Source organism: Urocitellus parryii, chromosome 5 (genome assembly GCF_045843805.1).
Source record: "Urocitellus parryii isolate mUroPar1 chromosome 5, mUroPar1.hap1, whole genome shotgun sequence".
NCBI classification, from domain to species: domain Eukaryota; kingdom Metazoa; phylum Chordata; class Mammalia; order Rodentia; family Sciuridae; genus Urocitellus; species Urocitellus parryii.
In genome coordinates, this window is record NC_135535.1 from 108,021,662 (window position 1) to 108,047,595 (window position 25,934).

Consider the following 25,934-nt stretch of genomic DNA (forward strand, 5'->3'; position numbering starts at 1 on the left):
TTCAGGAGATATTTATCAGTAGTATACTTTGTGATAATATTTTATTATATGCCTCTCATATATTAATTTAAAAAATGGTTTAGCTTCACTTTTTCCAGCTATAAAACATGGGAATGTGTAAATATATGTAGCTCTTTAAAACTGACAGATACACTGGTGTATGATGTGTTGGTTTATTGGGAAGTAATTTGGTGTTCCAGAGATGGAGGCAACTCAACTTCTAATATACCTACAACATTGGCTTATTCATAAGATTTATAGATTTACTTAATAAATATGTATGTCTCACCCGTGCCCTGCACAGATGGTGGAAATGGGGTTCCCCTCTGGAATGGGCTGGCTGAGAAATAAAAGCCAAGAAAAAAGAGAATGGCAGAAAAAACCACAGGACACAGAAAGTAGTTTCAAAAGCCGGGGCAGACGCATAGAGCTTCTAGATTACAACAAAATGCAGCCCGTGTCTGCCTTATTTATGTTGGGAAACATCAAAGGCCTTCCATAGAATGTTCTTCACCAGAAAAGGTTAAAGGTGGGCTGTTCAGTTCCTAATGGGTTACGCCCATCTCTGGAGCTACTATGGGGGGTCTTCCTAGCAGAATGGAGATAAAGGTCACGTGCATTGGGCAATCTATTGCCGTGGGAAAGCCACAGATAGTTCCCAAGGCCAAACCTAAATCTCCCTGGCTTCATGCCCAGAGAAGATCCTCATGAATTTCAAGGATGACTTCCTGCATACATGCATGTCAAGCTCTATCAATCAGACATTTAATCTATATTGCAACTAACTCATAATAATTCTAAAAGATAGCTATTATAACCTCAGTATGCAGAAGAGAAAGGAAAAAGTCACAGAAGTTAAGTAATCTAAGGTCATCGTCCAAATAAAGGGTAAAACAGAATTCAATTCTGAGCTTTGGCTCTAAAATATCCATTCCATAGTCACGTGGAATGAGTCTTTATTATTAGCTTGCCAAGTGTAAGCTAAAATAATTTCTTTGCTTTGAAATACATTCTATTCTATGACAGTTTGGGCTGACTCTTTGACTTGATGATATCAACAGCTTAAGTATTGGGAATTGTGTTAGTCAGATTTCCATTTCTGTGACAAAATACCTGAGGTACTCAATTTAAAAAGAGGAAAACTTCATTTAGACTCTAATTTTAGAGATTTAAGTCCACGGTCAGTTGGCCCTGTTGCTTTTTGGCCTACAGTAAGTCAGCACAACATGGCAGGAACACCTGGCAGAAGAGGCTACTCACCTTATGGAAGCTGGGAAGCAAAAAGAGAGAGGAAGGGGCCAGGGTTCTAATATCCTATTGGAGGGCACACTTCCAGTGACCTGACTTCCTTCCACTAGGCCCCACCCCTTAAAGGTTCTACCACCTTCTATTAGCACTGGGACCTGGGAACCAAGCCTCCAACATGAGGGTCTTTGGGGACACTTCTTCAAATCATAAAAGGGATACTTTTAGCATGGACCCAGAAGGCTAGTAGCATTCAGTCTTGTAGTTGGAAGTGATTACATGCTGAAAAAATGAGGAGATTTTGAATGTAAGAACTTTTATGGAGGCTGTTCAGCTCCAAGAAATGGTCCATCCAGACCTGTCATTGTCAGTGACTGTGCTTCCCTGACAGTCACCCAGGCAGGTGGACGTGCCCCAGGACTGGCTATGAGGGAAGGGCATTAGTGTGGTCTCACTGTTCCATTGAGTCTGCCCCTCAGTTCTTGAGCTTTTATTCACCCACCACGGTAGAAGAAGTCGTGATTTGTCAGGAAAACTCATCTTCAACCTCATTTAGGTTTAAGATTAGCTTTCACGTCATTAATGGCAGTGGTACCTTTAAAGTGGGAATTTTCACTGAAACATCTTATGTAGATGTAAAATGATTAGTATTCACAAATTGGTGTTTTAATAGGAACCTTGAGAATTTGCTAATTATGTGAATGAATGAGGGTCAAATGATGGAGCTCTGAAACCCAACCTTGTTTTTGGCTCTGGAAATACTTCTCTTGTGCAATAAGTCAACATGGCCATGACTTATACCATTAGTCACTTGGCAGCAGGAAGGACACATGTGTCTTTAGGTGAATTTTCTTTACAATGAGATCATGAGTTCATAACTTGCTTAGCTCCTTGTGATTTCAACAAGTCATAACAGCCCTGGAACTGAGCTTTGTTTCCTAGGCCAAGGCATCCCTTTAGAGTAGATCATTCACATTGTACATTTACATATTTTGGAAGCATGGTTCTATAATCTATCATATTTTTATGCAATATTTATCCTTCTAATCCTTCTCCAGGAAAATATTTAATGGCAAGTGTTACCTAATCCTTTCTACCTCAGTCAGGTTCCTAATCTGTAAAAAGAAGGAAATCAGTCGATAGGACCTCATATGGCCTGTGAAACTGTCTTTGTGTGCAGCCTGTTGACACAGAGAGTGTTGCAGGTATGGGGATTTGAATAGTGTCTCATCCATCTTCTGCTCTCCCCATCCAGGTGTGTGCATGGGCAGTTCCACTCGGCACATTGTGACCTTTGATGGGCAGAATTTCAAGTTGACTGGCAGCTGTTCCTATGTCCTGTTTCAAAACAAGGAGCAGGACCTGGAGGTGATTCTCCACAATGGTGCCTGCAGCCCTGGTGAGAGGCAGACCTGCATGAAATCCATTGAGGTGAAGCATGATGGCCTCTCGGTTGAGCTCCACAGTGACATGGAGGTGAGAGGTGCTTTCTGTGGGGCCCCAGGGCAAGGCTGCAACAGAACTTCAGGGGAGCCACATGGAGCTGGTGGCAGCTGGCTTTAGCTGGTGCTGCTGGTTGGGACTCAACCTTCTGCCAGACTAGCAGAGCACCACCTTCTTCCGAGGGCCTCCTTGCCATTTCCCTTTTCTTGGCCTGATTTCATATTTTTCTGGGCCCGGAATTGGAAGAGCAAATCAATTTTAGATAGCATTAAATTATGAATTTAGTGCCAGTTTCTGGCACTGATAGAGAATTGGGGTTGGCACAAGGACTGTTTACCCACTAGGCATCATGAGCCCAGTGTCTAAGGCTTGTGAGCTTTCCAAAGGGAAATATTTAGGGCCTAAATCAGGGCCTTTGGAAATATTTAGGGCCTAAACAAACTATAATGCTCCAAAATTTGAAAACTGTCAAACTGGTATAAATAAATGTTTGATTAAATGTTTACAAAAGGTGACTTTATGCCAACTTCTTTACTTGTTCACTTGAAAATCATAAATATTTCATTGCATGAAAATAACTCGTAGGCTAGATTTTTCTCACTTTGCAAGAATTTCTGAACATGAACAATAATTGCTGAGAAATCATAGCTCATCATATATTAAATGAGAACTCATAGCCAAAAAATTTTAAAATCAAAGTGATAAAAACCCTTCCAATTTTTTTTTCACAGCAAAAATCATATTCATCACAGGGTGTGAGCACATTTTAATATGTTTGATATGGTGGTGCCTCCAAAGAAAAGAGCTTCTAGGGACCCACGTGCATGCAAAGAGGACCCGAAATACTTCTGTTAGATAATCCTGGGGACAGGGCCCTGATGAACTGGAAAAATAGCAACTTTTCTAGCCTGTCCTGAAGGGGTCACAGACTCAAGGTTCCCTTTCACCCTGGTCTTTCAAGCTCCAGGTGTGTGGCTGTCTGTACAGTACTAGAGCTGTCTGCTCCCCAGCCAGCTCTGCAAAGCGCCTGCGTGTTAGAAAAGCTGTTGACAAATATCAGGGCTCGAGGTCAACGCTGCTGTTGAGTGATGAATGTGTAGGACATCTCAGTGACTTCAGTAGGAAGCCGGGACTCAAGTTCTAGGATTCCTTGTTGCTGGGACTACTGATGACCTTTTCCTTCCTGGGGCAGGTGGCCGTGAATGGGAGACTGGTCCCTGCCCCTTACATGGGTGGGAACATGGAGGTGAGCATCTATGGTGCCATCATGTATGAGGTCAGATTCCACCGTCTTGGCCACATTATCACATTCACTCCACAAAACAACGAGTTTCAACTGCAGCTGAGCCCCAAGGTGTTTGCTTCAAAGATGTATGGCCTCTGTGGTAAGGACATTTTCTCCACATTTCTCTCTCTCTCTCTGAAGTTTATTTTTTTATTTTTTTATTTTTTTGTACTAGGGGTTGAATTCCAGCCCCTTTTATTCCTTGAGACAGGATCTTGCTAATTTGCCAGGTTGGCCTTGAATTTGCCATCCTGACTCAGCCTCCTGAGCAGCTGGGATTATGGGCACAAGCCACTGAACCCGGGCTTCCCCCCTACATTTATAAATCTTATGCATTGTACTTTCAGGGTTCTTGGATGGAGGGTTTCTGGGTCTAGTGGCCAGTACCCCATCACAATGTTCAGATGCTGGTGGGGTGGAGAATGGCCAGGTCTCCAGCATTAGCGTGGCGGCCTGTATGACTGCTAACTCGTTCCGTTTTCTCTAGGGATCTGTGATGAGAATGGGGCCAACGACTTCATGCTGAGGGACGGCACAGTCACCACAGACTGGAAAAGGCTCGTCCAGGAATGGACAGTGCAGCAGCCAGGGCAGACGTGCCCGTTGGTTCCCGAGGAGCAGTGTCCTGTCTCTGACAGCTCCCACTGCCAGGTCCTCCTCTCAGCCCAGTTTGCTGAGTGCCACAAGGTCCTTGCCCCAGCCACGTTCTATGCCATCTGCCAGCAGGACGGTTGCCACCGGGAGCGAGTGTGTGAGGTGATTGCCTCTTATGCCCACCTCTGTCGGACCCATGGGGTCTGTGTGGATTGGAGGACACCTGAGTTCTGTGGTGAGTCCCCTTATGTGCTCCTACAAGTCCTGGAGGGCAACTCACTGTGGCCTCTCTCCACCTCTCTGGGCCTCAGATTCTTTTCTGCCTCATGAAGATCAAAATCCCTATATTTCCTATTCCTTAGGATTCAAAAAAAGAATCAGGTAAGATGATAGATATGTAAGTACTTTGAATGTAGGATTCTGTATAAATCAAAGATGATCCTTTCTATTAGTATTTCTGTAATTCAAACAAATGTGAATTCAGTGTATTAGACACTACACCTCAGCAGAACTATATGACCAGTCACAATGAATTTGAAGTTTCACCGAGCCATAGCCAAAGCTCACAGAGGAGGCTTTGCCTGAGCTGGATTTTGAAGTGTGAATGGAATTTTGCCATTCGGTTATTAAGAAGATGCTCAGTTTCAAACACCCCAGGATTGCTTGTGTAACTGTCTTCCCCTCGAGGTCAGCTTTCCTACTTGAATGTGGCATTTATTTATCATTTAAAATGTGGGGGATACCAAATGAATTAGATATGAATCCTACCCTCAAGAGGTGTTGGAGTGAAAAGAACACTGAATTTAAACACCCTCAATCTGTATCAAATATAATGGCTGACTTTCTTTCTTTTTTTTTTTTTTTAACTGGAATTAAGCATGCTGGAGTTCATTATTCTAAAGCTGTCAGCAGTTGTAACTGGGGCTGGAGGACTTGGGCATCCTAGTCTCAGTTCACTGGTGATTGGCTGTTTTCTTAGTCTTTCTGGACTTCAGTTTCTGCACAGAAACTGAGAGAGAGTTGGGCAAGATTGCCCCTAGGTTCCTTTGAGTTCTGATTTTTTTTTTTTAATCCATGTGGATGACACTTCCTCCTCTTAATCTGCCTGAAGTCAAGGAGCATGTTCTAGTATCTAAGTTACTGGAAGCACCTTTTTTTTTAAAAAAAAATTATTCTAATTTGTTATATATGAGAGCAGAATGCATTTCAATTCATATTACATATATATAGCATGGTTTCTCATATCTCTGGTTATACACAATGGAGAGTCACACCATGGAAGCACCTTTTTTGTCTGCTAATTTCTCTGTGCATATCCTGGCTATTCATTGTGCTCCAACTCTTTGAAAATCTTTGGAAATCCTCTCTATCTGGGTGTGTGAGGTAGTTGCCAACAGGGTGAGAAACACAGTGAATCATCTTGTAGCCTCTCTCCCAAGGCCACTCTTCATTGCTGTGGATTCTTTTTTTTTAAAATTTTAAGAGAATTTTAAAGCGTCACATACATCTGCATTCCAAAGAAAAAGCCACAAAGCTTGCTAAGGGATGCATGGGTTCACTTAGTTAGTTAGGATTCAATTTGGCTGCAAGTAGCAGAGAAATCAAATTCTCTGTCGTATGGATGATCAGAGGAAGGTGATATCAAGTGATTCTGGGGCTCACCTGAGGGTGATCTTTTTCTGCCTGGTTTAAGATGCAGCTCTAGTTATCATTTGCGTGTTCCATGGGGAAGGAGAGAAAAGGAACAAAGGGCATGCACACACAGCTGTCTTTTAAAAATGATTTTTGGAGGCTGCCACAGGATACTACATTCCTCTTACAGCTCATTGGCCAGAATTTAATCGTATTACCACACTTAGCTGCAAAGGATGTTGGGAAATGAGCTCTTCATTCGTGGTGGTTGTGTATACAGCTGAAAGTTCCATTTCTATGGAAGATGGAGAGAATGAACATGGGTGAAAAGTCGTCATCTCTGCTGTAGCAAGTTTGTCAGATGATTGCACACCTTGAATCAGCTGCATCTGTGTTTTCCTCTGGTGTGTGCCATGGAGAGTGACTTCCTTCTCTGTCTGCAGCCATGTCATGCCCACAGTCCTTCGTGTACAACCACTGTGAGCATGGCTGCCTCCGGCACTGTGATGGCAATACGAGCTCCTGTGGGGACCATCCCTCGGAAGGCTGCTTCTGTCCCCCACAGCAAGTCCTGCTGGAAGGCAGCTGTGTCCCTGCGGAGGCCTGCACTCAGTGTGTTGGGGAGGATGGAGCCCAGCACCAGGTAGTAGCCTTGGCCTTTCACCTGCTGTGGGATGGCTTCCCAGGCTCCTGCCAACTTCTGCAGGAGGTCAACTCCTAAGGGGATCATGGAGGGATAGGGAGGCAGTATTACATAATGGCTTTGGATTCAGATAGATCTTGGTTGAAATTCCGGGCCTGTCATGTATTAGCTGGGCAATCAGACACCAAAGTGTTATTCCTACATTATTACTATTATTTTATGATCATATTCATGTACATAGAATGATATAGGAACTCAGGAGGGAAAAGAAAACGAATATTTTATATGGTGATGCCTGACGTTATTCAGATTATATCATATACCTTGATTATGCTAACCCACCATGTATGAATTTTCTCAGTGGTTTTCAAAGGTGGTTTTTTTTTTTTTGCAAGGTATTAACAGTTACTTGTGGCCAAATGAGTTGAAAAAATACTTAGCTAAACATAGTTTTCACATTTCTTTATTGCAGGATTCTTCAGCACTTTTGTGGTGCTAATGTATATTGCAAATATTTAAGAGGATTTTTGTTTCTTCAACTTATTCAACCATGCAGTTTGTGTGTGAGTGTGTGTGTGTAACATTCCTGTAGACTAGAATTCCATAGAATATATCAGGATATCCTCTATTACTTATAAATACTCACAGAAGCCCTATGAAGAATCATGAAGCCCTATGAAGAAGTCTTAAAGAGCTTAGTAGCTTGCCCACATGCACAGTTTGTAAGTGACGGAAATGGAAGTTGGACTCAGATTTTGAAGTTCCATCTGACCTCAAAGATCTTGTTCTTTCTATCATATGGAATTGCCATTTTAGTACATCTTTTTTTTGGACTGATTAGCTTGGAGCTATTGAGTCATCAGTTTTTATTTATTTATTTATTAGCTCTGCAGGAGTTAATTAGAACACTTGGAAAGAACAGTTGGCAGAGTTAGCAGACTCCCCCTTCTTGGTCTGAAATGACAGCATATCTCTTCCAAGCTGATACCATGTGTATTTAGAGGATCCGAGGCTTATGTGTGTCTGTGCCTATGTGAATATGGGCAGTGGTCTGGTCCTCACCCTTGACAGAGATACTACCAAGCAAGATAGAGGTAGAACCCACTTGGCATCTAGGAAAGGAGAATGTGTTCTATGATCCTGTCTGCACTCATGATCTAATATTTCCATAATCACTAAGAAGAACTTTTAACATTACTGAGAGGACCAGGTTGGGTGACTTATCTCTGTGTTTAGTCACAACTAGGAGAACTTTTGTGGTAAAGTTCGTCAACCACCCATAGGAAATGTTGAAAACAGTAATGACAATCACTACACTGTTCTGTCCCTGACATTGTGAGTCAGGAAATGGATTATTTTATTTGATTCTTCCCAAAGCTCTGTAGGATCCTTATTGCATGTCCTATTGAACAGATGGAAAAGCTGAGGCTCACATGGCATGAAGTTATAAGGCTAGGTCTCTCACTTACAGCAGAAGGTCATCCCGTAGTGTTCCAGCCCAGCCACTGATCTCAGTACAGTTGTATAGCATGGGCATCAGTTGTACTGAGATCAATTAGGGTAATGCTTGAATGGGTCCTACTTATTAGGGTACTACGAATGGATCTCATCTGTTATAGTTGAGTTGTTGGACTTCATTACAGTGGACCCCATTTGTTCTCAATGTGGAACAGAAGAGCCAGGAGAGAAGCCTAGTCATATTTTACCGCCATCTTTTAATTTGCCAAACTAAGCAATTGGCTGGACATAATATTCCCCAAGTGAATTGACAAAACCTTACGTCTCTCTCCTTGATTTGCACAGCTCTTGGACTCCCATAGGGCTCAAATGATGTGTAGCATTTACAGATGGTGCTAGCACTTAGTGGTAATTCCTGATTGGTTTTTCTGGTAGGCGCCCAGTGCTTCCTCTCAGAAGGAGCCAGAACTGGTCCCTGCCCTTGTCCTTGGTATTCTGTGATGAGAAGTAAACTCATTTGCTAAGTGTTTCTGGCTCCGTGAATGTCAGGTGTCTTTAGGCCCTGAAAGTAGGGAGCTTGTGAATTTTATCCTCCTGTCTTGCATCTCCAGCCCCCCTCCCCTTCTCCACTCCTCTCACTCTATTTCTCCTCTCCTCACGTTCAGTACAACACATTAGAATAAGCATTGGAGTTGTGTAAGGAATCCATCCAAATAGCGCAATCTTTTGGACATAGAAGCAACCTTATAAATATATTTTAAAAATCAAGTAACATAAAATTAATCAAAAGCTTTGCAGAGAACACAGCCAGTTTTAGTTGTTCAGAAAATATAGCTTAAATGGGTGAAAACACATATCTTGTCCAACCACCTGCATTTTCAGCTTCTACTTTCAAAGCAGAGAAAGACTAAAATTCTAATATGAAGAACATTTCCATTAAGGGAATTTTTTTTTTTAACTGAAAAAAATGAAAAGCTCAGAAAAATCTTCCTTTGGGGAAATAAACCATGGTATAAATCTATGATAGTTACTTTGGAAGGGTAAAATATTTATCAGTTTCCATAGCTCTTGTTTATTTTACAAAATGTGCTCCAAAGACACAAGCTTTTGTAGCGGGCACAGAAGGGACTAGAAGCCACACACAGGATGTCCCTCTCTGTGGAGCTGGTGGTGGGACACCATGCTGGCAGGCCCTGTGTCAAGGGAGAACTGCATCCGAGAATCCCATGGCTAGGAACCTCCTTACCTCTTCCTCAGTCTCTGCTGTCCTGCGATAGGGCTCATTCATTTGCATTCATTCAAATTCTCAGGCACCATGGTGGTGGGTGGTGGATGACTTGTGTGTGTCCCTTCTCTGGCTTTGAGTTTTGAACACTTTGGTTTTTCTCGACCATACTCCAGGGAGGCATCTTGTGGCATCTCTATTTACTTTGACCTGCAGCTGGCTCCTCCACCTGGTCTGTTCAGATGGTAGTCATGCCTCTGCCTGCCACCTGGCAGATGACAACCTTTGGCATGGGCCTGTGCAGGAGTGCCCTCTGCTGGCAAGTTTGCTGTGTAGCCTGGCCAGGCTAGTAGAGCGGCCTCCAGCAGGCTTACTCATCCTTAGCTTTGTTGGGGGCCATTGATTCTGTGTCCTGACTTTGGTAGGTTTTCTTCAAACCTCCTGGGAAGACCAAAAACCCTGGAGAAGGATGATGAACACCATGCTGTGCCCAGGCCACCCCAGGCCCAGCCCTGCTTGTCCACAAGGACATTCCTTCCTCTTTATCCTTCTGCAATTTCTTTCCTCTTCCTCTTTCAGTTCCCACCTGCAATTTCTTTCCTCTTCTTCTTTGCCAGGTCCTTCCCAGGCTTCATAAGCATGTCTTTGTGACACATCTTTGACCCACCCATCCCTCATGAAAATTTTCTTTATGCTTATGTGTTTTTCATTTTTGAAAATGGCTTTATTGAGATATAATGTGCGTATTTAAAATGTACAATTTGAAGGATTTTGACCCATGTGTTCATCCATAAAACCATCATCATAATCAAGGTGATGAATTTCCATTAGCCTCAAAGTTTCCTTTTGTCTTCTTCTAAATCCATCCCCTAACTCTAGACAATCATTAGTCTGTCTGCTTTCTTTTTAATTTTTATTATTATTTTTTTTGTTGCTGGTCTGCTTTCTGTCACTATAGATTCATTTACAGTTTTTGGAATTTTATATATGTAGAATCAGGCAGTGTGCCTGACTTTCTTCATTTGGCATAATGTTTTTGAGATTCCTACAGGTTGTGTGTCTTATTAGATGGTTATTTTTCATTGCTAAATAGTGTTCCACAGCATGCACATATCACTAATTATTTCTCTCATTCAACTTTTCATGGATGACCTTTATTTCCTCAACTCTGTTATTAGTTTTTGGGACTGATCCCAGACAAGTGTGTCCAAACCTTCCCAGGGTAGATGCTGTGGCTCTGGATGAGAGGTAGTTATGGTACAGCAGCTAAATCTGTTGCATCTAGAGACTGAATGCTGGGTTCTATGTGACCTGGTTAAGTTACTTAATTTCTCAGTATCTCAATTCCATCATTTTATGCAAGATAATGATAGTAACTTATCCCATAGGGTTATTATAAGGAAGATAAAGTAATGGATGTAAAACCCTTAGAGAAATATCTTGAATATATTTAATGTTAGTCACTATTTGAGGTACAGAACACAGTGGTTAAAAACATGAATTCTGGGTTTGAATTGTAGCTTTGTTGCTTGTACTCTGTAATCCTGAGCGAGTGCTTTAGCTGTATCATTCAAAAAGTGGAAGTGTGGGGATGAGAAGACAGTGGAATGAGACAGACATTATTACCCTATATCCATATGTGATTGCACGACCGGTGTGACTCTGCATCGTGTGCAGCCAGAGGAATGAGAAGTTGTGCTCCATGTGTGTCAAAATGCATTATGCTTTCCTGTGTATCTAATTAGAACAAATTAAAAAAATGTAGGGATGACGTGAGTGATTTAGATAAAGCCCTTGAAACAGTGGCACACAGCAGATGCCCTTGAAATGTTAGCTGTTAGGGTTTGAGTGACAAGTGACCAGGGCAGGCTCTGAGGGTCTCACCCTGAAGGAGGAGGGAGCACCTGGGGGAAGGGTGCTCCCCTGGAGGTCTCTGATCTTCCTTCTTTCCAGCTGACTATGGAAGCAGAAAGAGTGAGCGGGGCTTTCTCAACCTGGGGATGTTTTAGAGGTTTTTGAGCTTACTGAGTAAGAATGTGTTTTTTCAGGGGCAATTTAGCTTGAATTTGATTTCAAGTTTCTATTTAATCTGGTATCTGAGTACAGAGACAGGCCAAGTCCTACCTCCGCATCCCTATTTGTGGAGCTCGTCGCTCTGCACCAGGCCCTGAACTAATCACAGCGACCACTCCTCACGGCAGTCCTGGGGGCCGGCGGAGCACCCTCGTCTTCCATGGAGGAAGGAAGCCCGTGCTGGAGTTCAGGTTCCTTATGCTGTAGGGCTGCGTGCGACTGTGAGGAACTCGCCTCTTGCTTTGGGCAGACCCTCATCTGAAGACTCAGAGATCTGTGCCCAGATCTGCTCAGTTCTGGCATCAACAGGATGAGGGTTTGAAGAGCCTGTTCCTCTCCTCAGCTCTTTCTACCCCCTTGTCTCAAGTTGATTCCAGACATAAATGGATTTCCTCCCCAAGCTACATCCCAGCTTCCCCTTCAGCTTGGGAAATGCCTAGCAGTGTGACATAGGGCTTTCATTTTCTTGCTTTGCTGGGTTTCAGCACTACTATCAGAGAAAGCTTTAGGGAAAGTTCTGGAGTTTTCTAAAAATCTATAGTTGGTTCTTTCTCCCTGACTTTGCAAAGCGGTGTGGTAAGGGTCTTTCTCACGACCCCTAAGTTTCTCTAGCATCTTGCCTCTCGGAACCTCACAGCCTCCTTTCAACTTGTTCATTGTGTGGCTCTGACAGAGAGATAGGTCAGGAAAGGTCCCTTGTGATAGGAAAGTGGGCCAGAGGTGAGGTGAACTGACGTCCATAAAGTCCAGGGCTTTGCACTCTGAAGTGTCCTGTGCTTTCTCTAAATCTCATTTTCTCCTTAGTTCCTAGAGAGCTGGGTTCCAGACAATCAGCCCTGTCAGATCTGCACCTGCCTCAGTGAGCGCAAGATCAAGTGCATGTCGCAGCCCTGCCCCACTACCAAAGGTCAGTGAGTTCTCTCTGCAAGGTGCTCCTGGGGGAAGAAGAGGTCTTTGGGGCACCTCCATCCATCCCATCTCAGACATGGACATGGCAGACCATATCCAAACATGGTGCATGGACTTGATTTTCTTGACCAACCCGCATTCCCCACTGTTGGTCTTGGGTCCCGTTTTTTACCTGGAGTAGATACTCCAAGATCTAATCCCACCGTCCTATTCCCCACCTTGGCATCAGACCCTGGAGCATAACTTTTGAGGGTGTCAACAGGACATACTGCAGATACTCATCTTGTCCTGGTGCCATGTCCTGAATCTATGTGGGACTCCTGTGCAGGGCCTGTGCTGGTTTTCTGTGAATGGGAACATTTGAAACCCTTCTCTAGACTGGGCCATTATTTATTTCTCTGACTTTTGTGACTGTTCTCATCCTCCAGCTCCCACATGTGGTTCTTGTGAAGTGGCCCGTCTCCATCAGAATGCAGACCAGTGCTGCCCAGAGTATGAGTGTGGTATGTGTCCCACCTTGCATGTTCCTATTGTCCCCAAACCCCAGGTGAATGATGTCCCGAGTGCCCAAAGCTTGGATATGCTGTCAGGCACAGGGTGTGAGAAGGTACATGGGTAAGGCCTAACTGGATTTTCAAAAATTAACACCTTTGAAATACCAGATTTTCATCCTAGAAAAATTCTATAGTACAGTATGTGTACGTGGGGGGGTTGGGGTGGGTTGGGGCTGGGGAGTACCACTGGGGATTGAGCCCAGGGCCTTGCTCATGTTGGACAACTACTGTAGAACTGAGCTGCATCCCCAGCCCCCATAGTACAGTATTATATGCAATATTTAAGAGCATTAATCAAAGGGTGGGGTGGTTACTGCAGGGTGGGGCAAGAGAGATTTCCTGAAGAAAAGGCATACTGCAGTATCCCATTGTCCTTTTCAATAAGATTTTAAGGACACTAGATGTAGAGAAGGCCAGATCCCCAGGCACCTTGACTTCAGCAAGCTGATGGAGGGTTGCATGATAGGCTTGCAAACTATGAAGCCCATGGTGGAACCAATGAAGGTGTAACTCAATGAACTCAGAGTGGATGGAACGAAGGTTCACACGACAGGAAAGCTCTAGTCTTCTTGTGCCTCATAATGTGCTTATGAACTATATAGAGGAGGACATAACACACAGGCTTATAAAATTTGCAGTGATGTGAATCTTTAAGGGAGAGCAAATAGTCCAAGGAGAAAGAAAGTTTAGAAAAGAATCCAGTAATCCGAGAAATTTATGTTGGTAAAATTTATCAGAATAATGAGACTTCTTATGCAGGAGGGAGCTCTGACTTGAGAATAATTTTTTTAAAAAAATATGATCTTAGGATGTTAGGAGTAGAGAAAACTGGAGGGGCTATTTAGCTCAAGCTCCTCATTTATTGACATTATTAAATACCTACAATATGCAGGAACTTGACTTTTATTATTTCATGACATCCTAAGACTAATCCAATAAAGTTTCCATATTACAGAAGAGGAAACTGAGTCTAGAGAATTAAGACTGGGCTAAGATCTTTAAGTACTAGCAGATGAAAAGAACAGTCAGTAAGAGCTTACTATAGGGCTATCTCTGTGCCTGTCTATGTACCTATGTAAATCTCTCTCCCCATCTCTCTATCTAATCCATCACTCCCATCTCTTTCTCTCTTTATCATCATTTGTTTTCTTTTTTTTGGGGGGGGGGATACTGAGCCACATCCCCAGTCCTATTTTATATTTTATTTAGAGACAGTTGCTTAGTGCCTTGTTTTAGCTGAGGCTGGTTTTGAACTCCCAATCCTCCTGTCTCAGCCTCTGGAGTGCTGGGATTACAGGCATGTGCCACGGTGCCCAGCTCTCTGTCACCATTTCTATCTTATCTATCTTTATTGATTATCACCATCTGCTTAAAATTGTAGGAGTCTGCATGAATAGGAACATAGACTCCCCTTCACAGTAACAAAAGGACCACCCTTCTGAGCTCTGTGTGAAACTCTCTTTCCTGGCCCTCAGTGTGTGACCTGGTGAGCTGTGACCTGCCCCCGGTGCCTCCCTGTGAAGGAGGGCTCCAGCCAACGCTGACCAACCCCGGCGAGTGCAGACCCAACTTTACCTGTGGTGAGCCCTCCACTTTTCTCCTTTGTATTCATGTTGCTATTTCTCTGTAGACTCACTGCTTTTGGGTATAACTGAATATCCTGCAGCCCTGAGCTGGGTGCATGTGAATGTCTGACTTAGTATCCTGGGTCTGGAGTTGCCCGGGACACCGTGTTAGAGCTGAATATGTATGAACTGTGGCGGAGTGCAGTCCTCCGTGTGGCAGGACTGAGGGTGTCACCCTGTGTGCCCTTCAGTCTGCAGAAAGGAGGAGTGCACAAGAGAGTCCCCACCTGCCTGCCCCCCACACCGGACACCTGCCCTTCGGAAGACCCAGTGCTGTGATGAATATGAGTGTGTCTGCAATTGTGTCAACTCCACTGTGAGCTGCCCACCAGGGTACCTGGCCTCGGCCACCACCAATGACTGTGGCTGCACCACAACCACCTGCCTTCCTGACAAGGTAGGGACAGCTCACCTTTGGCAGGGATAATGCTTACTCCTCAGTGATGATTTGCATCTACTCAACCCCTCCCTTCCTGCTCAAACCAAATACCACATAGGTTGGTGGGTGGAATCAGAATTCCATCTCGCCTAAATTCAGTTAACTCTATTTACAGTGAATCTACTGTGTCTTCTTCATGGCTAGGTGGTTACAATCAATCATGGTTTTTTACCTCTAAAAAGCTTGTTTGTAGGTTAGCTAAGGAAAAATATGATTGCATGTATCATTTAGAGATCAGTTAGTAGTTTATTTATGTGCTCATGCTGTCAATTCATCTATCCCTCCCTCTGTCCATTGCCCAGCCAATATTTGCTGATCAATGACTATGTTCTGACAGAAGTGGTACTGTGTCAGGTGCTGTGCGAGCAATATAAGATATGGTCCCCACTTACGATCTCATTAGTGTATATGATAACAGTCTCTCAACTGGAAAATAAAGGGTCAGTGGCTGGTTCAGATACTAAATATAAATAGCAGTCTTGAAGGATCAACTAAGATTAGCTGCTGGGAAAGACTGAATTGGGGGGTGGGGATGAGGGTGGAGAGTGGGAAGGGAAAGCAAGTGTTGGGGAGTGGGACTTGGAATGAGCCTTCAGTGGGCAGATCCGAGCACAGTCACAGCTGCTGGATTGAGGGTGAGTGACAAAGAGTAGCTCCCTGGAGCTCCTTAGGACTACACCAAAAACTCATTTGCCTGGAATGCTCTAGATCTCTGCTCCTCTTGGGATACTCTTCAAGCTTGAGGTCTCCCAGCACACATCTTCTAGGGACGCAGGTGCAAGTTTAGGAGGCAGCCGTTGCTGCTCCTCATGGGTCTTTTCTGGTGCTCCTCTTCTCGCCCCCTCCTCCTTGCTCTTCTATTGGTCTTTCCTGTGTCTTTTTAACCTATAGCAACCCCAGTCCCATTTTTAATGCCTTTAATTCACTGGAGAAGCCAGGTCATTTGTCCTAGAAGATGTCATGCACTCTCAATTTGGCTGACAGCTTCCTCATGGTGTTCTTTACTATGTTCTTCCATTAGCTTTATTTCTACTAAACTAAAAATTAGACCCAGGGTATTATTTTCATGCACATTTGATTTTGGTGGGGCAAAAATGCCTCATAGATGATGCTGTGTACCTCTTATGGCATCATACCGTGAGGTACATAATGTCCAGTTGGCCCACTGTTAATGATAAGACTGGGTTCAGGTAATATCAGTCTATTTCTGCATCAGGAAGTTTATCCCACCTCCATTCCTTCCGATAGTAAGAGTCATCGGTGTTGCTCAAGAATCAGTATATCATGAGGGCTTGAAAACTTGTGACTTTTATCTACCTGACTCATTATTATGTATTTATTGGCTTGAATTCTTCCAATAGAACATTCCCCCATCTACTTTTGGTTACCCTGAAATAGAATTACTTTAGGTAAGGGGATGAGGGTAAATGCTTGAGCTAAGGTATCTTGGAGATAGCCTAGAGGTAAGATTCTGGGTCAAATGGTGATCATTTTCTAAGAGACGTTTTAATAGAAGAACAAGGTATCTCTGTGAACAGGTGCATTATACAGAAGCTAGAAGACTGAGTAGGTATAGGATCAGTAAATGAGGGTGGAGACTGTTCTGCATAGTTTTGGAGGGTATACTTGTGATTAATATCAAAATTTCAAAACTTGTCTCTGGATCAAACAGCTTCTTTAATACCTCATTCCAACAAACTACACCTGAGCATACATTCCTGGCTTTAAATGTCCCAATTTCATCCAGTCTTTGTAATTTCGTCTCTCGTCTCTTCTACAACCTATGATTCTTCCAGATAAGATCCATTCTCTCAAACATAGCCCGTATTGTGTTCCAAAATCTTTCCTTCTTATGTTCCTGTCACTGTGTGGGGAGCGGGAGGTTCACACACTCATAGCACCTCCCCACCTTCTTTTACTTCAGTCTGTTCCTAAGGGGACAGATGCAGGTGGGTTTCAAGTCCAAGGACATTCCTGGGTCTGAGAACTTGGGTATAGCTTTTTTGTGACCTAAGAAGAAGTTCAATGTTCAGTAATGAAAATGGGCCAAGGCAGCCAGTTGTTATATTCAATCCTGTGGACCATGAAGGACTTACAAGGGACCACCCTCAAGGATGGGCTGGGGATGGCTTTTCTAAGGCTGGTGGGCGGGGAAGGGAAGAACACAAAATCTCTGAAGCACCTCTCCACATAGAGACCAGACTAGCTTTATTTCTTGCTGTTTCCTCAGCACCTAGATCAGCTTCCACACAGTAGATGGTTACTGACCGCTTGCTTAAATGCATCCAAAGAGTTCACTCACAGAAACCTCGTGTCTGCAGGTGTGCGTCCACCGAGGCACCATCTACCCTGTGGGCCAGTTCTGGGAGGAGGGCTGTGACGTGTGCACCTGCACGGACATGGAAGATGCTGTGATGGGGCTGCGCGTGGCCCAGTGCTCTCAGAAGCCCTGTGAAGACAGTTGTCTGCCGGTGAGTGGGGCACAAAGACTGCGTACTGCATGGGACCACTGGATGAGGAAAGTAGGAGAGGGGATCCCAGAAGGGGGCAAGAAAGGCCCTGTGGTAACCTCTGGTTCAAAGCCAGAAAGTGCAAGAAGGAGGAGGAGAATAGGTCTGAGTTAGAAGAAGGAAGCATGAGAGAAAAATTGCTATGTCATCCTTCCATGATTTGATCCTTGGCTAACGGCCATGCCTGCTGTGTGGTCTTAGGCGCAGAGGACTGGCAGAATTGGTTTGAGCAGATGTAGAAGAGATTAAATGCCCAGAGAAGAGGACCTGATTTTTCTCTCTCTCTTCCACTTTCAGTCGCCACCTTAGCTTATCCCCAGAGCAGACATATGTTCTGAATTTTCTATGATTGTTCAAGTTTCAAGGCACCACAGCATTTCTAAATAGGATGGTGGGTTTTGGGACTGTGTTTTTAATTTGAGGTACAGGAAACATGATCAGTGTTCCCCAATTCAATTTGTGGTGGCCTACCTCTAAGATCCCCTAGTTTTGCACCTTGAAGACTCATCAGACCTTAGAGGAAGGGAGCAACAGTCTTCATGGAGAATCGTGGGTCAAACTCTGCTTGTTGGCCTATTGCTGTTGTTGCTTTCTTTTTATCACTAGTCATGTTAAAGGAAGAGGTTCCAGGGCAGGCAAGCACACACATCTTGTGGATGCTTTTGTAAATGCTAACAGCAGTGAAGGCCATACTCTTGATGCTGCTTGGTGATAGAAGGGAGGGTCTAGGAGTGAATTCAGAAATGGGAGAGCCAGTCAGGTCACCTGCCATTCTCCCTGCATTGCTGATACTGAGGTTGAGTGGAACTGTGAGGCATCTTTGAGAGATGACGGTACTGTGGAATCCAGGTGTGACTTTTGGGAACACTAAATTATGGAAACTCCTTGGTCTCCATCTCCTTCCATAGGCCATGGGAAGTGATGGCAATATCTTGCTGTCAAACAAAGAGAGTGTGTTTAGAGGTCATTTTTATAAAATTTTTTACCCAGTACATTTGGTTTTAGTAGGGAATTTTGATTGCAAAGTCTAGAACCCACTTGAGCTAACCAAAATAAAAAGACGGTTTGTGGAAGAGACACAGAGGAATCTCCTAGAAATAAAAGGTGAGACAAATGGTCATGACATTTCTGTCCAGGGGTCCCATGAATCCCTGTCTTTTCTCTCCATCCATCTGCTTCTGCTCCTCACTGCAGACCAGCTTCCTCTATGAAGAAATTGTACTTTCTTATAAATTTCATTTGTGTATAAGTTATGGAATCTAGTTCCAACTCCACATGGTTTTTAGACCCAGGGCTCATCCCTGTCCAACCTGACTTACTCAGTCCAGGTTCCATGGAATAACTTTTTAGAAAGAGATTCAATGGGCTCCATTCAGCCCATGGATGGGTTGCTCTGTCCAGTTCCCACTCTGGTCCAGTCGAGTGTTATATGTGGTATGAACCTGGATGTCCACTGTGGTCTGCTGTGGTGCTGGAGGCAACTCAAAAAGAAGATGGGTACAGAGGTCAGGGAAATGAGCGGAAGAGGAAAGAGTCTGGAACTCTTGGCCTCAGATAGCTCTAGGCGATGAGAGTCCATTATAATTTTATGGGATCACAGTCATTACCCAGGCTGTTGTTGACTGAAATGTCATTTTCTGGCACATGATTATATTTTATTCATCCTCATGATGTATCTCAGGAGGAAAAAAGAGGGAAGGCTATTTTTCCCATTTATCAGAGAGAAGAAACAAAGAAATAGCATAGGGAATGGAGTTGGCTACTGCTCCTCAGCTCCTCTGATGCCAGTAGGAACTGGAGCCTGGGGCTTGTTCTGTTAGGCTGGTGCCACTGGCAACTCCAGTTTGCAAGGGTCAGTGTGGTCCATGGAGAGGGAAGAGGTCTTCAGACTGTGCTCCTCAGATGGCCTCAGCAGGGACAAGGGACCCAAGCTCCATGTTTCCAACTTCCATATCAGTTATGGCAACCATGCTTCAAGGATCGTGCTGCCTCATTAATTAGGAATGTATCTTCTGGCGATGTATATCTTCAGGTTGGGTGGATATTATATCAACTTAGCTCCATTATTTAAAAAAATGGTCTAAAAATTTTAGTGCATATAACATAGTTTTCTGCATTTCAATCCCCAGTACTATCCCCTTTCATTTCTTCCTTTCTCCTCCCCAATTCCCTGTCTCTATTCTAATGGCATTTCTCCTATTTATTTATTTTTTTATCAATGCATGATAATTATAACGTATAAAATTGGAATGCATTGTGGTATATTCATACATTCACCTAGCGTGATTTGACAGAAGAGAGTAAGGGGAAGGGTCTGAGATGTGTAGTCTGATAGGACATTGATAATATACTCATGATATACTCATTGGAAAGTAAGGGAAAAGAAAATGGTGAAAATATAGGATGAGCTCTGGTTGTACAGCAAGTAAATGGCGTTGCTGGTGGTGTGGAGGGGAATCTTGGAAAGATGGGAATTTTGGTGGCATGGTCAGCTGCATCTTAGTGTGAGACATGGATGAGGTCTTTGGGTTCAAGGTATTTGGTCTGGGAATCATTTGTGACATTGACAGTGTGCTTGCCCCCGGTGGGATGCAGCAGAAGACAAACAGGGTGCACACCTCAGATCACTCCTACAGCAAGGCTCATAGGAACAACATCAGATCCCTCTGAGTATTGCTTACTCTCTCCTGGGTTCCCTGGAGTCTATTTCTTTTATGGCATTTCATATGTTCATATGTTCATATGGTAGGTTGTGTGGTGTATCATCCTAATTTGAGGTACCTAGTACCTCTTCAACGCACAGTAAATGACTAAAATCTCAGCTGATAAAAAAGACTGGGGACAGCTTCCTGCGCACTGCTCTGATGTGGGTAGGGATGTCAACAGGTCCCACGGAGGTGGTGTGGGCTTGAGCCAAGTCTCTAGAGTGCTTGGGCTGTCCTGAGGGAGGTAATGTTGTGCACCTCTTCTGATTTGGCCCTGCTTGTGCGTGCGTTTGGGAAGCCAGGCAGGCTTCACGTCCCCCCCCCCCCCCGACAGCCAAGGTTATTGCTTCTCTCTTAAAGGACATTGCTCCAAATTGAAGCCTTGTCCTGGGTCTTTGCCCATGGCTCCTCATGTTCATTGTCTTGCCTATTGTTTGTTACATAGATATTTAGAGGAAGGTTTCCATCCAAATTCCTAATGCTTTGGAGGAACTTGAGGCAAGATGAGCCAACACACTGCCAGGATACTGGGCTCCCTGTTAGGTTTTCTGGAGAAAGTTGAACTCTTTTTCTTTGTTTCTTTACTGTACTCCTTAACTCTAGGTAATTGCCAAGTAACTTGCAGGGAAAGCCCATCTCCTCACAGTGGTACATTAGCTTTCTGTTGCTGTGGCAAAACACTTGAGAAAATAACTTAAAAAGAAGAAAGGTTTATTTTGGTTTACAGTTTCAGAGATTTAGTCTGTGCACAGTTGGCTCCTTGCTTTGGGGTCTAATATGAGGCAGAACATATGTCAGAGTTCATAGTGGAACAAAGCTGCTCACCTCATGGCAGCTGGGAAGGAGAGAGAGAGAGAGAGAGAGAGAGAGAGAGAGAGAGAGAGAGAGAGAGAGAGAGAGAGAAGAGAAGAGAAGAGAAGAGAAGAGAAGAGAAGAGAAGAGAAGAGAAGAGAAGAGAAGAGAAGAGAAGAGAAGAGAAGAGAAGAGAAGAGAAGAGAAGAGAAGAGAAGGGGTCCGGATATCCCCTTCAAGGACACACTTCCAATGAGTTAACTTCCTTCCACTGGGTCACATCTTCTAAAGGTCTTACCACCTCCTAGTAGGGTCACAGGCTGATGATCAAGCCTTCAACATTTAGGATTCAAACCATGCAAGTGGTAAGAAATGCTGGGATCAGGGCATTCACCTGGTAGAAGTGATCAGCCCTACGTATTCTCCCTAGTCAATGATGGGCCCTAGATTTGGCCCCAGCAGAGACTGTGTTAGCTGTTGGACTAGGTCTTGGTCTCAAAAGCAAACCTTGACAAGGGCAGGCTCAGTCTCTTCAGCTGGTGTAAGACCCAGCTTAGTGGTTCAATGGTTGATGCTTCTAACCACTTCTTCACATGGTCCTGAGGCTAGTGGGCAACAGAGATGAACGTTTCTAGTCCAAATGTTTCTGCAAACCCCAGGGCTCAGTGCATGTGAACGGAGGGTAAGAACACCTGTGTCTTAGCTGCTGGCCTGTTGTGACTGCTCTTTCTGTTTTCCAGGGCTCCACCTATGTCCTCCATGAAGGCGAGTGCTGTGGAAGGTGCCTGCCATCTGCCTGTGAGGTGGTGACCGGATCACCACGGGGGGACTCCCAGTCTTACTGGAAGAACGTAGGTCTAGACCCTAGGGAGAGTGGGAAGGAGGGCAGCAACTGACCAGCCTAGGAGTCCTTTCTGTGGTCCAGTGTCAACCTGGGTTTCGTCTCACTCTCTGCCTTTCACTTTCCCCATGGGGTGTTTAACCCAGCTGCTGGTATTATTTGGGTACCAGCTGGGTTTACCTTACCACTTAAAAGCTAGGTAAAGATGTGTCAGACTTCCCATTTTGTGGATTTTTTTTGAGAACCCAATGCCCTCTGTGAGAGTTCCATGAACTCCCAGGGGACTTGTACTCTCCTGTCACCTGTGAATCTAAGGCCGTGCATCCCCTGGGTGGTTGGTTTAGGGATGGCTCCACCATCCTGCATGTGTTGTTGGCCCATCACCCCTCCCAAAACTCCACAGGCTACAAGTACTGTTTGGTGCCACAGCAACCCAGGCCTCAGGCCTTTTCACTAATTTCCATTGAAACCTCCCTGATGGTTTTAAGGAGGTGGAGAAATTTGTAACTCAGGGGAGCAAACAATATCTCGGCTTCCAAAGTCCCTCTGCTATTTCTGGAGGTCTGGGTGTGGTATCTTGCCATGCTGTTGACCCTCCAGTTCCCCACTCTTGCATTCCCCTGTCCAGTCCCCCAACCCAGCCTCTAATGTACAGCAGATTAGCTGTCTCCCTTGGGCCCCACGTATTCACTTAAACTTGGGTGCTTACTGAGCCATTTTCCTAATCACAGAGGATTTGCTCTTAGGGAATTTTAGTCTTATGTCAGGACACAACGAATCTTTTCTTCTGATTAGAAGGAATAGCTGGGGAGTGTTAAGCTCTGGCAGCCTGAGGGACAGGTAATATAAGGGATCCACATGCGCCTTCCCCTCTGGCTCCTGTATATATTTTGTTTAACAGAGAGGAAGGCAAAGGGTTAATTGTCTTGCCCCAGATAAGTCCATCTCCAACCCAAGCCCATCACCATTCTCCTCCTCAGAGAGGGCCAAATGACTCATTGAGTTTTTCAGATGGGTGTCTATTGACCCCTTAGAGTCCAATTTACATTTGGGTTTCCCTTCGGTGTGTCCCCCTTTGCCACCCTATTAGTTTTTCTGTCTCCCATCCATCCTGGACTGAGGCAGGCTTTGTTCCTCTTACCAAGAGGCAAGGCCAGCTCAGATCAGAGGCTGGTCCATTCTAGTGGTGGCTGTACACTGATCCCTTTGGAGCTCAGTATTCTGCCCCTTCCCTGTCTTTAATGTCCCATCCCAAGGCTCACACAGCCCTGTCCCACATCAGTGTTTGCAAGACACAAGGTAACCTGAGTGTCTCTCCTCCAACTTGAGTCTCCATCTTACCTACAAGACTTGGGTGTGGCAGTAGTTTTGCTGCTGGGAGCATGTCAGGGACCAGTGGGTTGAGCAGGAAAGGGTTCTCTTAGTGGGGCCCATGGCCAAGGCTCAACAGAGGCCTGACGTAAGAGGGTTTAATCATGGTGAGTCAGAATAGGAAGTGGAGAGAATGCTGTATCTGGTATCTTCCGCTCCTCATCTGGAACAAGAAGAAAATGATCAAGGATTGGGGGGAGTAGGCCAGGACCTGAGGTGGCCAGAGGGAGGCAATGTGTCTGGTTGCTGCCCACTCAGACAACGCTCATTCTCAGGATTTTTGTAGGCAGAATCTCCTGGAGACTTTTCTGGACCATGGTCTGGGGCTTTGCTATGGAGCCAGTCTCTGATGCCAGGCTACCCATCTGCAGGCCCAGGTGCTTCAGGAACAGATTGCAGTGCTGTAGGGATCTGGGGCCAGCATCTCCAGCCTCCTGCCATCTCCCCATCTCCCCACATGAATAGGAAGTAGCACTAGGCTGGGAAATGGTTGGACTTCCTCTCTGCCTCTCTTCTGCTGCTTCTTGCCATTAAGTGTCTGATCTTAGCTCAGAGCCAATAATGAGGATGGCAGAGAGCGTCCCTTGGCTTAACTCACGTGGGTGATGATGGTGGCTGCAGGGGAAACTTGACTCTAGGATCTTGTTTAAGGTGACTTTGACTCACTGAGATGAGCCCCATGGATTCCCTCTGTGGCTTACCCTGTGGGTGCGACTTGGGTCCTGAACTGGAGTTCACCTTTTGGGCCCAACCAGCTCCCTGTGAACAGTACACTGCCTTTGGGACCTTGGGCCCAAGCCTTGCCTGGCTCATTTTGACTGCCTCTGGTATTCTGCAGGTTGGCTCTCACTGGGCTGTGCCTGAGAACCCCTGCCTCATCAATGAGTGTGTCCGAGTGAAGGAGGAGGTCTTTGTGCAACAGAGGAACGTTTCCTGTCCCCAGCTGGAAGTTCCCATCTGTCCCACGGGCTTCCAACTGAGCTGTAAGACCACAGAGTGTTGCCCCAACTGTCGCTGCGGTAAGGCATGCTGCCCAGAGCCTGGGCTGGGCCTGGACCCTCCTTCAAACTCTTTCCTCTTTTGGCTCCTGAATTCTTTGTCTTGTTAGCAACTCAGGGAAATGGGCAGGACCCAAATCTTCCCATCTGTTCTTAATGCACTGGTGACAGTAAATTAAAGGAGAGAAACAACAGTTTCCTGGAGGTCACTGAGTGCTCAGCTCTGTGCTCCAATGATGGCTCCTGGTCATTACTGCATACAGTTGTCATGGTGTTATTGAGTGGTAGAACTGGGATTTGACCCCTGGCTCCTCTGATTCTGGAGATCATCTTTTCAATCATGCTGCATTGCTTCACTGAGGGAAAAGTATTTCAACTGGCCACCCCTAACCCAGCTGGCAGAACAAATGGAATCAGCAACAAAACCCAATGCTTGCCATCACTTTGCTCTGAATTCTCTATGAGAGTTTCTCTTGGGACTGAAAATTCCAAGAGTAGAATTTTACTCTTTCATAAACTCAAACACCTTCCCATCTCTACCTTAAGTATAAATTCACATAGACAAGCACCATCCTTTGAGAATGCATGAGGCTCTTCTCACTGCAGGCCGGGTGGGGAGGAACCAGGGAGCCCTTTGCTTCCTTTCCAGGATGTGGGAAAGGAGGCCGCTGTGGGACCCACAGTGCATGGGAGTTGGCCCAGCAGAAGGACCAGCAGATTGCAGAGGGAGGCTGGCCGGTGGCAGGGAAGTCCCTGAGGGGAACAGGCCTGTGCCTGGTTTTGGGAGGGTGTGTTTGCACTCACATTCTGTGCTTCTCTCTCCTGCAGAGCCTGTGGAGGCCTGTATGCTCAATGGCACCATCATTGGGGTAAGTTGCTGACCTCTTCTCTGGAGAGGACAGGGAAGGGGATTCAGGGTGGGCAACCCAGTCACTCTGAAGTGGAAATGAAAGAGACCTGTCAGAACTACCCCATGCTGCATTTTGTATGGCCTGTGGGTTTCTAGGCACCTGGAGCTGGACTGTCCTCCCCACTTTCTGGGGCCCAGTCCTGCTGTCATGCTTTCACTTTCCCCAGGCAGGTGGGCATTTCTTGTGCCCACAAAGAAGCACCCTAAAGTCACCGTGCACATTTCTGTGTCCCCTCTCCCACTGCTCTGGCTTCCTTTTTGGCATAAAAGTTCTCACAGTTATTTTCTCCAGGCTCAAGGTGGGAGGGCAGGAAGGGAGTGGGCCACCAGGACAGGAGGAGCAATGCCGTGATGGCTCAGGAAGCCATGGACACATGGGCAGACCCTGGCTTAAGGGGATGAGGTGGACGGGGGCGGGGCTCGGAATACTGAGGAAGCTGACCCTGCTGTCTCTGCTTCCAGCCTGGGAAAAGTGTGATGGTGGACGTGTGCACAACCTGCCACTGCACCACGCAGGTGGGGGCCATCTCTGGATTCAAGCTGGAGTGCAGGAAGACCACCTGTGAGCCCTGCCCCGTGGTAAGGAAGGATCTGGGGGACCAAGGGTAGTGCTGGACATGGTGGGATCTGAGAAATGGAACCTAACTGGGGTCTTTAAATAAACCTTGCCTTATTTTCTGAT

At 45.2% G+C, this 25,934-nt stretch overlaps 1 protein-coding gene across 1 annotated transcript in view; it reads left to right on the forward strand.

The window, feature by feature from the left end:
- Positions 1 to 25,934, forward strand: part of Vwf (von Willebrand factor) — a 151,052-nt gene that overhangs the window by 108,879 nt on the left and 16,239 nt on the right. The window contains exons 35-47 of the mRNA XM_026403302.2: positions 2,501 to 2,721; positions 3,881 to 4,073; positions 4,461 to 4,802; positions 6,643 to 6,842; positions 12,403 to 12,505; positions 12,936 to 13,010; positions 14,537 to 14,641; positions 14,878 to 15,083; positions 17,447 to 17,596; positions 21,873 to 21,983; positions 24,183 to 24,363; positions 25,171 to 25,211; positions 25,715 to 25,831. Of these exons, the coding sequence (XP_026259087.2) occupies positions 2,501 to 2,721; positions 3,881 to 4,073; positions 4,461 to 4,802; positions 6,643 to 6,842; positions 12,403 to 12,505; positions 12,936 to 13,010; positions 14,537 to 14,641; positions 14,878 to 15,083; positions 17,447 to 17,596; positions 21,873 to 21,983; positions 24,183 to 24,363; positions 25,171 to 25,211; positions 25,715 to 25,831 (2,045 nt within the window). The remainder of the gene's footprint in view (positions 1 to 2,500; positions 2,722 to 3,880; positions 4,074 to 4,460; positions 4,803 to 6,642; positions 6,843 to 12,402; positions 12,506 to 12,935; positions 13,011 to 14,536; positions 14,642 to 14,877; positions 15,084 to 17,446; positions 17,597 to 21,872; positions 21,984 to 24,182; positions 24,364 to 25,170; positions 25,212 to 25,714; positions 25,832 to 25,934) is intronic.